The 12,500-nt window shown below is 41.6% G+C and overlaps 1 protein-coding gene across 5 annotated transcripts in view; it reads left to right on the top strand.

Annotated features, from left to right (window-relative positions):
• Nucleotides 1–12,500, top strand: part of LOC143292367 (uncharacterized) — a 48,542-nt gene that overhangs the window by 15,835 nt on the left and 20,207 nt on the right. Inside the window, exons 2-5 of one of the 5 annotated variants that reach the window (XM_076602573.1) lie at nucleotides 1,465–1,570; nucleotides 3,765–3,955; nucleotides 6,426–6,437; nucleotides 7,605–7,649. In XM_076602573.1, the coding sequence (XP_076458688.1) occupies nucleotides 1,465–1,570; nucleotides 3,765–3,955; nucleotides 6,426–6,437; nucleotides 7,605–7,649 (354 nt within the window). Of the gene's footprint in view, nucleotides 1–1,464; nucleotides 1,571–3,764; nucleotides 3,956–6,425; nucleotides 6,438–7,604; nucleotides 7,650–11,292; nucleotides 11,311–12,500 lie in introns of all 5 variants that reach the window. The other 4 variants (XM_076602575.1, XM_076602574.1, XM_076602576.1 and 1 more) reach the window with 4 other exon arrangements.

Below are 12,500 nucleotides of genomic sequence, written 5' to 3'. Positions count from 1 at the left end.
GACAAATCCATATACGCTACACCACACCACATCTGCCAAGCAGATGCCTGACCAGCAGCGTAACCCAACGCGCTTAGTCAGGCCTTGAGAAAAAAAAGTAAATGAATAATAGATAAATACATTTTTTTTTAAAGAACTACTACTAATAATAATAATATGTATAAGGCGCAAAAGCTTGATGAAGTCAACTATAAGCGTACAAAAAATAATAAAATTAAGAGTGCGCGAGCTTTGTTCTTTGAGTGTGGAGGAAGTATGTACTCATAGCTCTGATTCACTGAACATATTTTTTTAACACCTTGCTGTGTGTCATTTCAAAACAACAATACAACAAGACAAAACAAGACAAGACAGAAATCTTTATGTTGGAGGGTTGAACCTCAGCTTTTATGGCTTTTCCCCATTCTGTCCACGCCCACAAAGGGGCAAAGTTCAAACAGCAATGACAACAACAACAACAACAACAATAGCATCACGTGAAGGGATCCTACCAGTGTTTAGGTGCTCTCGTTGAAGTATAATCTGCTGTGTAATGCTACACTGTTTTGTTTTTTTGTGTTTTTTTTGTTTTGTTTTTTTGGTTTTATATATATATATATATATATATATATATATATATATATATATATATATATATATATATATATATATACAATACAGTAATAATAACAACAACAAAAACAACAAAACCAACAATAGCAACACTACTACCACTGCCAACAACAACAATAGCAGCACCACCACCACCACCACCAACAACATCACACCACCATCAGCAACAACAACAACAACAAAACACCAACAATAGCAACACTACCATCGCCACCACCACCACCACCACCAACAACAACAACAACAACAACAACAATAGCAGCAGCACCACCACCAATAATATCACCATCACCACCACCACCACCAACAGCAACAATAGCACCACCACCAACAACAACATCACACCACCATCAGCAACAACAACAACAACAAAACAACAACAACAGCAACACTACCATCGCCACCACCACCACTAACAACAACAACAACAATAGCACCACCATCAGCAGCAACAACAACAATAGCACCACCACCACCACCTTCAACAACAACAACAACAATAGTAGCACCACCACCCCACCACCTTCAACAACAACAACAACAATAGCACCACCACCACCACCTTCAACAACAACAACAATAGCAGCAGCACCACCACCACCACCACCCCCAACAACAACAACAATAGCACCACCACCACCACCTTCAACAACAACAATAGCAGCAGCACCACCACCACCTTCAACAACAACAACAACAATAGCACCACCACCACCACCAACAACAACAACAATAGCACCACCACCACCACCTCCTTCAACAACAACAACAACAACAGCAGCACCACCACCACCAAAAGCACCACCACCACCACCATCATCAACAAAACCATGTGGGTTCTGTGGTACCCAGGGGTGCTGTGCGATGACTACAATATCGGGGGCCTGGTGGCGGCAGCTGGCGTGGCTTTCATCTTACTCTTCGTCGTCATCGGCATGGTCGTCATGGGACTGACGTGGTAAGCATGGAGGGTGTGGGGGTGGAGGGGAAGGGGAGTGAGTGAGTGAGAGATTGATAGAGTGAGTGAGTGAGTGACTTTGTGGCTTATAGCCCACCCTACTAAGCACTTTTATTTTTATCTGTAGTGTTTGGGCCTGTGCCCTTTTGTTTTGTGCTTTCATATCTGCGTAACTAAACTGCATGTTTGTTGCATACGTGTTGTGTGTGTGTGTGTGTGTGTGTGTGTGTGTGTGTGTGTGTGTGTGTGTGTGTGTGTGTGTGTGTGTGTGTGTGTGTGTGTGTGTGTGTGTGTGTGTGTGTGCGTGCGTGTCAGTATGTTTGTTCACATTTATTTGCTTATTTATTTATTCATTTATTTTGATTATTGTCTTTCAATTTTATTTTTTAATATTACTGTTTTTATTGTATTTACACACACACACACACACACACACACACACACACACACACACACACACACACATATATATATATATATATATATATATATATATATATATATATATATATATATATATATATATAATTTGGTTTCCGCACTCTTAAAAATTTCCTTATCTATGTGCTTACTTTTATTTATATATTTGTTTAATTATCTATTCATTAACTTAAGGATGTATCCATTTATTTGTTCATGCTCTTTTTTCTTCTTCTCTTTTTTTCTTCAAGGCCTGACAAAGTGCATCGGGTTACGCTGCTGGTCAGGCATCTGGTTAGCAGATTTGGTGTATGTAGTGTATATGGATTTGTCCGAACGCAGTGACGCCTCCTTGAGTAACTTAACTACCTATCTACCTACCTACCTATCTACCTACCTAACCATCCGACCGCCCTGGATCATGTCTGGGCTGAAAAAGAAACAAAAAAAAACCTATCAAAATATCGATCCCGTTGGTATGGATCGATGGAAGCAATGGAGTTGGCCCAGTTGGTAATGCGTCTGCCTAGGAAGCGAAAGAATCTGAGCGCGCTGATTCGAATCCCAGATTCGCCAGTATTTTTTCCCCCTCCACGACTAGACCTTGAGTAGTAAGTGGTCTGATCGACGCTAGTCATTCGGATGAGACGATAAAGCGAGGTACCGTGTATAGCATGTAATTAGCGCACGTAAAAGAACCTACGGTAAAATAAAAATAATTAAAAGAAAAAAGAGTTGCCCATTGCACAATTCTGTAGGAAAAATCCACTTCGATAGGAAAACATAAAATTGCATGCAGGAAATAAAAATACAGCAAAACAAAAAAAAAAAATTGGTGGTGCTCTCAGCGTAGCGAGGCGTTCTCCCTGGGAAGAGCAGCTCGAATTTCACGCAGAGAAATCTGTTGTGACAAGAAGTCATACAATACATATTCCACTGCACTGTCCGCCCCTCTGGCTGTGTGTAGCTGTATCAAAACGTGTGTGTGTGTGTGTGTGTGTGTGTGTATCTGTATCAAAACGTGTGTGTGTGTGTGTATCTGTATCAAAACGTGTGTGTGTGTGTGTGTATCTGTATCAAAACGTGTGTGTGTGTGTGTGTGTGTGTGTGTGTATCTGTATCAAAACGTGTGTGTGTGTGTGTGTGTGTGTGTATCTGTATCAAAAGGTGTGTGTGTGTGTATCTGTATCAAAACGTGTGTGTGTGTGTGTGTGTGTGTGTGTGTGTGCAGCTCGAGTGTGCACAGCACGTGGTGTAATGTAAAACCATTGCATTGTCTGTTCTATTCTGTTTCAATCTGTTCTATTCTATTTTGTTCCATTTTATTCCATTCCATTCTATCCACCCCATCCAGGAACAACTGGTACCCCCAGACGCAGTGGGCCAAGCATTCTATTCTGTTCTATTCCATACCATTCTATTCTATTCTATCCACCCCATCCAGGAACAACTGGTACCCCCGTATGCAGTGCTAGTGAGCCGAGTATTCTAATCTAGTCCATTCTATTCCAGTCTATTCCATTCTATTCTATTCTATTCTATCCACCCCAACCCAGGAACAACTGGTACCCCCGTATGCAGTGCTAGTGAGCCGAGTATTCTAATCTAGTCCATTCTATTCCAGTCTATTCCATTCTATTCTATCCACCCCAACCAGGAACAACTGGTACCCCCGTATGCAGTGCTAGTGAGCCGAGTATTCTAATCTAGTCCATTCTATTCCAGTCTATTCCATTCTATTCTATTCTATTCTATTCTATCCACCCCAACCCAGGAACAACTGGTACCCCCAGATGCAGTGGGCCAAGGGCAAGGTCAAGATGCCCAAGGCCTACTGGCGGAAGAGGGAGGAGGCCAAGATGAGGCTGCTGAACGGAAGCCGGAGCGGCCTGGCCTCCCTGGCCGCCCCCTCCGAGTCCGGCTTCCTGCCCAACGGCAACACGGCGTCCAGGGTGCGAGACACAGGTAAGGGTGTGTGTGTGTGTGGGGGGGGGGCGGGGGTTGTTGTTGTTCATTCATTCATTTTTTTTCTTGTTATTGTTGTTGTTGTTGTTATTTGGTGGATGGAGTGAGGGGGTTGGGGCGTTTGTTTAGGTGTTGTTTTTTTTGGGGGGGAGGGTTGTCTTCTTGTGGTGTCTGGTGTGGGGCGTTGGTTTGGGTGCTGTTGTTTTGTGGTCGGTTTCTTTATGCGTGCACGTGTGCACACGTGTGTGTGTGTTTGAGGGGGGAGGGGCAGGGCTGGTTGCGGCAGTTTGTTTAGGTAGTGGTGTTGTTTCCGTGGTCTTTTTTTCGTGGGTTTTATTTTTGGTGTTTTTGTTGTTGTTGTTTTGTTGTTGTTGTTGTTTGGTGTGTGTGTGTGTGTGTGTGTGTGTGTGTGTGTGTGTGTGTGTGTGTGTGTGTGTGTCTGTGTGTCTGTGTGTCTGTGTGTGTGTCGGGGGCTGGGGCGGGGCGGGGGTGAGATGGGGTTGGGGGTAGTTTGTTTAGGTGTTGTTGTTGTTTGTTTCTTTGTTTTTTTTGTTTGTTTGTTTTTTGTTGCTGTGTGTGTGTGTGTGTGTGTGTGTCTGTGTCTGTGTCTGTGTCTGTGTGTCTGTGTGTTCTTTTTTTCCCGCGGTCTCCTCTTCTGCTTGAATATCCTTCTGCGTTTCTTCTGATTCATGGTATATCCGTAGAAACTTTAAGTCGCTTATCTCCCTCCATGCAATATCTCTATTTCGCTTTTGTTTTCTTTTTAAGGAAAAAAAAGCCCAATACCTCTGCCGGAAACACTCTTTTTGTTCAAGAATTTTTTTGCCTTTTTTTGAATTCATGTTCAGACCCTTCCTTTATAGATGCAGATTCATTTTGGTGTTTTCATTTTCTCTCTAGTTCTTGTGATACCTGATCTCTAGTTTCTCTCTTTAGAGTAACCCCTTCTGCACCCTAGACTAGAGAGAGATGGGATCTGGGGGTGGTGGGGCGGAGAGAGAGAGAGAGAGAGAGAGAGAGAGAGAGAGAGAGAGAGAGAGAGAATGGATTATGTGTCCTTTATTTATTTTATTTGATCGACCTCTTTCCGTCTCAATTAACAAGCACAACCCTTGGATTGAGATTATCATTTCCCCCCCCTTTTTTTTTCATTTCTCTTACAGTTCTTGACGCATCGTTCATTTATAACTGTTACTCTTTTTGTGCATCTTGCTTTTAAAATCGTTCTCCATTGTGTTCCGATTTCCTTTTGCCCACCTTGGGTATGGTTTTTGCCCCAAAGTTGTATCGTCGTATGTTGGTGTTCATTGGTTGCTGTTTTTTCTTGTTGCTGCTGATTTTTGTTTGTTTGTTTGTTTTTAACACAAGCACAAACAAGAGACAATTGGTTTGAAATTGTGTTTTTGACTTCCTGTTTCTTTAAGCTGAACGATCAGAAACTGAGGTGATGTTTGGGTCGGCAGATCATGCATGGTTTGTGTTTGTTTGCTGGGACAACAAAACACATCGACTGGGCGTTGAGGTGCCAATTATTCAACTGATGGTTTTTGTTGTTGTTGCTGCTGCTGCTGCTGCTGCTGTTGTTGTTGTTTTTCTTCCCACTGTAAACCATACAAAGAAATGCTGGTTTTTTCTGTATGAACTGATAATGATTGCAATGTTCAGCTGTTATGCAATGAATGTGGGGCTTTTTTTTCTCCCCGTCTTTAAATTTCGTTGTCGTTTGTGTCTTTGTATTCTTTTTTTGTTGTTGGTGTTTGATTGGATGGACATTTTTTGTGGGCTGTTTTTGTTCTCTCTCTTTTTTTTCTTTTTTATTGTTCTTTTTTTCTTTTTTAATAAATTTACTATTTTTTTATGTTTTACTAAATTCAGTTCTTTCAGCCTAATCTTTGAAGACAGGACAAACCACGGAGGATAAGTGGAGTGCTGTTGGTCAGTTTGATTTGTGAACTACTCTCTGACACAGTAGCGGCGTATCGATATCAGAGTTGTCATAAACGTGCTTTTTTTCTTTTTGTTTTTTTTAGATTAACATAAGCCAACCTTCGGCATCCGGGAATAAATGGAGTCTGGCACTAGTCGTCATGAAACCTGGATCGCCTGTTTATTTCTTTCTCTTTTTTTTCATAGAGAGTGTTTGCTCTGCACAAAATTCTCTAACAAAATCTGGCACGAGAAAATAAGGATTCGGTGTTAACCGTCCAACGAAATCTAATGCAATGCACTGACTGGCGTCACTGGTATACCAGTACGTGTACTGTCATCCTGTTGGTTCATTGTGACTCAATACATAGTCATGTCATTACGACGTCTTACAGATCATGTCATTTACTGTCACCACATTCTTAGAAAAATAGGGGGGGAAAATATTAAAAAATAAAAATAAAAAAGCTTTGACGTCATAAGTCTCTTACTCTCAGTGACGTGATATAAGGTTACGTCATGTGTGGTGTACTTGTTACCACAGGTTCACAAAGGGGTGAGTTGCGGTTATGCTTCTCTCTCTCTCTTCTCCTTCTCTATTACTCCCTGTTCTACCCGTCCCTAACACCATCAGAAGTATACCTGTGTGCTTCTGTTGACTGTTGATCGTCAACCACGTGCTGTTGATGTTATCATATCCTTTGTGTTTGTATCGGACAACAGGGCTGGGTAATACACTTTGCAACAACAACAACAACAACAACACCTGTAAAAGAAGTCATTTTCCATTTTAGTAACCTAAATTCAGGGACCTGATTCAACGGCAATTTTCGTGAACTGATGAAATAGAATTATTATCATTAGTGGATGTCGAAACCCATTTCATAGTTGTTGAAACGCATGTTTGGGGTTTTTTTCTCTATTTTGAGGGCTTATATTATAGGCCTACTCAATTGTGGGTCAGATTTCGTCGCTACAGTAACGTGCAATATCTTGCAAGATCCAAAATACATCGTCTGCGATGACTCGTTCATTCGATTTGTATATCAATATTCAGTTTCTGTAACAGAGAGCTTCTTTTTTTTCTATGTACCCACAAACAATTGAATGCAATGATAAACAAAGAAAAGCCTGCTTGAGACGACAAGTGTCGGTGTGTATAGTCATGATGAGGATCATTCCGTCTTTTAATTATTATGCCTAATCGTTGATTAGGATCACAAGTGTCGGTATGTATAGTCATGATGAGGATCATTCCGTCTTTTAGTTATTATGCCTAATCGTTGATTAGCATCACAAGTGTCGGTATGTATAGTCATGATGAGGATCATTCCGTCTTTTAATTATTATGCCTAATCGTTGATTAGGATCACAAGGGCCGACTGTACGCAACACTATGTCATTTCTCATACGAACCTGTAATGCAATGCAAAACGCACGAAACTTTTCGTCCATAAAAAGGGGTCCCAGAATTGAGGACACTAAAAGAAAACAACAACAACAACAACAACAACAACAACAACAACACACACACACACACACACACACACACACACACACACACACACACACACACACACACACACACACACACACACACAGGGCATTACCGGAGCAAAGAGAAGTGTATTTTTTCTCTGTGATTGTCATAGCTGTCTGTTGTGATGTGTTAGCAGTCCAGCAGTGTTTTCTGTTGTGCTATGTATGCTGGACTTGCTCTCAGGTCAGTGTGAGCAAATTCAGGCCCCTACTTACCAGTGGTCCGTTGGTGAGGACACTTTGTTATGATTCGTGCCTAGCCTTGCCTAGCCTCGCAATTTGTCATGATAGTATGCTGAGCTGTTGTTTTTGGGGGGTGTATTTTTTTCTTTGTTTAGGTGCTTGTGCGTGTGTGTGTGTGTGCGCGCGCGTGTGTGTGTGTGTGCGAGAGTGTGTGTGTGTGTGTGTGTGTGTGTGTGTGTGTGTGTGCTGAGCTGTTGTTTTGGGGTGGGTTTTTTTCTTTGTGTGTGTGTGTGTGTGTGTGTGTGTGTGTGTGTGTGTAGCATCAAAGGGCTGTTTCGCTTGTTTGGTTGACTGTTATATGGATCATTGTTGTATCATTATTTATCTCTTTTTTTTAATGGTCGATATCATTGTTACTGTTATCATTATCATTGTTAGTAGTAGTACTAGTAGTAGTTTAGTTAGTTAATTTAATATCAATCGCTGGCTTTAGTTATAAGCTTACCTCTTTATAACAAAAAGTTGATAACTTATTTCTGAGCTTGCCACAAGCTTGTCTCTTTTTTTCCCTTTTCTTTGTTTAATATAGTTAGCTACTCAATTGAAAGTAAGGTTTGGTTGTTCTTTTCACCGAGTGGTAAACGTTTTATTAGATAATTTATCTTGATATCTTTATATAGCTATGTACAAAATAGTGAGTTAATGATTCCATGTTGTTGATTTTCCTGTTAGAATAGAATAGAATAGAATAGAATATGTCTTTATGACCAAGTGTACCGGGGTCACAAGGAATATTCGGGGGGATAGTACATAACAAGATACGAACATAATCGAAAAATTATACACAAACACAGATACAGTAGAAATTAGGATACATACAAGTGCATATCAATATAAAAACTTGTGCATACTCACACATGCACGCACTGCACACACACACACACACACACACACACACACACACACACACACACACACACACACACACACACACACACACACACACACACACAAACACACATGCACGCGCACACACACACACACACACACACACACACACACACACACACACACACACACACACACACACACGTTTGAACAGAAGCTGCATATTACATGTGGATGGGGTTGATGACTAGATCTTCTACAGGTAGATGGTTGTTGATTGCGCAGTTCTGTTTATCATATATGTAGTAGACATTTTGCTGGTCTTTTTTTATTTCCTTTTTTACGGTTAACTGCTGAACTGACGTATGGTATTCTTGCTCCTGATACTGTGTGGTCAACTGAAGGGCATACATTACCTGATACTGTGTGGTCAACTGAAGGGCATACATTACCTGGTACTGTGTGGTCAACTGAAGGACATACATTACCTGATACTGTGTGGTCAACTGAAGGGCATACATTACCTGGTACTGTGTGGTCAACTGAAGGACATACATTACCTGATACTGTGTGGTCAACTGAAGGGCATACATTACCTGATACTGTGTGGTCAACTGAAGGGCATACATTACCTGATACTGTGTGGTCAACTGAAGGACATACATTACCTGATACTGTGTGGTCAACTGAAGGGCATACATTACCTGATACTGTGTGGTCATCTGAAGGACATACATTACCTGGTACTGTGTGGTCAACTGAAGGGCATACATTACCTGGTTTGTCCCTGTCTATTTTGAAGGAGAAAGCAAAACGAGAAATAACGATGAAAGTGCGGGTGGTTTGATATACAAACAAACCAGCTACAATTGTGTGTGTGTGTGTGTGTGTGTGTGTGTGTGTGTTGTGTGTGTGTGTGTGTGTGTGTGTGTGTGTGTGTGTGTGTGTGTGTGTGAATGAAATGCATGTTTTATTATTTTCTATTTTGTTTTGTCCTTTTTATTTCTTTTTTTTTCTCTTTTTTTTTGTTGTTACTAACTTCTGGTTATTTTCACCCAATCTCGTGTACGTGGTTTTATTCCTATTTCATTTGGATTATTTGTTTAATCTTTTTCAGTTTATCTTGTTTTATTCTTGATCTGTATTGTATATCGTTCCATTTGTAGTAAAGTGTCTGGGCTGCCTTCACGCCTAATGCAAATTGCTGTTGCTTTTTCAACACTCGGCTTATATCACAGATTGACATAAGTTTACATTTGGGCCAACAGCAAAGTGAGAGCTGTATTATCAATGGTTTCTCCAGTCAATGGGAAACCATTTACAGCTCAGTCTTTTGTGAAGGACTATGACTCTCAAACTAGGAGGCAAAATTGCACAGGCTCTTAGTGCTGCAGCCTTGTGGGCTAGCTGGCCTTTGGGAACCATCCCAACGCCGACTGTCCTAAAACCCTCATGGCTGAGAGAGTGGGGATGTAACTTGGGCAAGACACTCTCCACTATAATCAAATTCTAGCCCAAATAGTCGGAACAGCAGTTACCTCCTCTGCTGTTCTGATGGTCATAGTCGGACACAGCTGACTATAATATATGCCATTTCATAAGGTTTTTTTGTTTGTTTGTTTGTTTTTTGTTTTTGTTTTTTTGAAAATTCTTTTTAACCATATCTGTACATAAAAAGAAACTGATGATGGTCATAATTCTGTGTTACACCGGTAATAGTATTATCTACTGATGGGGGGAGTGAAGCTGTTAATGAAGGACATGATGATGATGATGACGACGACGACAATGCAGACGATGATGATGATGATGATGATGAGAGATGATGACGACGACAATGCAGACGATGATGATGGTGATGATGATGAGAGATGATGACGACGACAATGCAGACGATGATGATGATGATGATGATGAGAGATGATGACGACGACAATGCAGACGATGATGATGGTGATGATGATGATGACGACGACGACAATGCAGACGATGATGATGGTGATGAGAGATGATGACGACGACAATGCAGACGATGATGATGGTGATGATGATGATGACGACGACAATGCAGACGATGATGATGATGAGAGATGATGACGACGACAATGCAGACGATGATGATGGTGATGATGATGATGACGACGACGACAATGCAGACGATGATGATGGTGATGAAAGATGATGACGACAATGCAAACGATGATGATGGTGATGATGATGATGAGAGATGATGACGACGACAATGCAGACGATGATGATGATGATGACGACGACGACAATGCAGACGATGATGATGGTGATGAGATGATGACGACGACAATGCAGACGATGATGATGGTGATGATGATGAAGATGATAGTTATTGATAATGATGACAAGGATGACGACAGTGGAGCCTCAGCATTCGTGTCGGTTGTAATGAAAACAGTTGCTGTTATGTTTCTGGTTTTTTGTTGTTGTCGTGTCTTTTTGTGTGTTTCTCTTTCTTTCTTTCTTTCTCTATTGCTTTTTTTTCAAGTCTCTATTTTATTTTCTATGACAATGGGCAATACACTTCATTGAAAGCGAATAAGTGCTGAACGCACACCAGTCAACACGTCTTTCTTTACCATGACGCGCGCGCGCGCTCACACACACACACACACACACACACACACACACACACACACACACACACACACACACACACACACACAATCCATCATCCGTGTGTGTTTTTTTGTTGCTGTTGTTGTTGTTTTTTTTGTACCACCTCTCTACACATCAGAGTATACTCTTTGTTGTGACGTCCCCTTGTGCAGAGAATAAGAGCGACAAAGGTGAGAGAGACACAGAGACACAGAGAGAGAGAGACAGAGAGAGAGAGAGAGAGAGAGAGAGAGAGAGAGAGAGAGAGACGATCATGATCTCATTCCAATGCTCATGCTAATAACTGTGGTTGGGTACATTCCTGTTACCGCCCATCGCTGTCGCTGTTGTTGTTGTTGTTGTCAAATGCCATCTGTTTAACATCGCGTGGTGTGGGTGTTACATGTAAGCTAACGAAGCACTAGTACTACTGCAACTATTACTACAACGACTTCTACTACCACTGCCACTACTACTACTACTACTACTGCTGCTACTACCACTACTACCACCACTACGGTTGTAAACCACGACGTTCAGGATGCTTTATATTTATTTGCAGTACATTGTGGATGTGTATCTCATTAATTTCTTCTGCACACGGTAGGGGGGGTTGTATATTACGGGTTTTCTTATGTTCACCTTTTCCTTTGCTCAGCATTGGTGAGTTTATACACATTTCATTTCTTTTACCCAGTTACTGACTTGGAAAAATGAAGAAAAAAAATGAAAGCTTGCAAAAAGACAATTTGTAGGGAAGTGTGTTTTGCTGAGTTGAGTATAGTCAGGACATTGCATATCAAAACAGACCTCACACACAGAGAATGCACCCTGTTGACTGAAAGACAGATGTGCACATTATATATATATATATATATATGGTTGTGTTCCATTCCATCTTGTGACGATATCCGTCTTATAATGTCAGGTGTGCATTGTAGACTGAAATCGTCCTGCTTTCATGGTGACCTCAGTTTCGACCCACCTCAGCCTCCATGCTTGGGGTGAATCCTGTCCAGGTCTCCGGTGTCGGTAGGTTCATGGGAGACTGTCGTTGGAGGGGCATGGTTGCGGTCTCCAGTCTAGGGGGAGGGGGGAGGGGGAACGTTCCCTCTATGGACCTAGTGTGTGGTGTCCTAAGTACATTATATCAGAACAGACACTACTGCACGGCACCAAAGTGACTCAGCAGCAAAGCAGGATCTCCTCTGGTGTGTGGCCTCCCGGCGACCCAACATCGATAGTTCCCCGAGATAGGGTTCAGGTACACAACGTCGTTGAACTTCTTTTCACGCCTCTCTCTGTCTCTGTCTCTCTCTTTCTCTGTCTGTCTGTCCGTCTGTCTGTCTCTCTTTCTCTCTCTCTCTCTCCCTCTGTTTTC

Source organism: Babylonia areolata, chromosome 18 (genome assembly GCF_041734735.1).
Source record: "Babylonia areolata isolate BAREFJ2019XMU chromosome 18, ASM4173473v1, whole genome shotgun sequence".
Lineage (NCBI taxonomy): Eukaryota > Metazoa > Mollusca > Gastropoda > Neogastropoda > Buccinidae > Babylonia > Babylonia areolata.
Note: the sequence above shows the minus strand (reverse complement) of the source record. Positions and strands in the feature narration are given on the sequence as shown.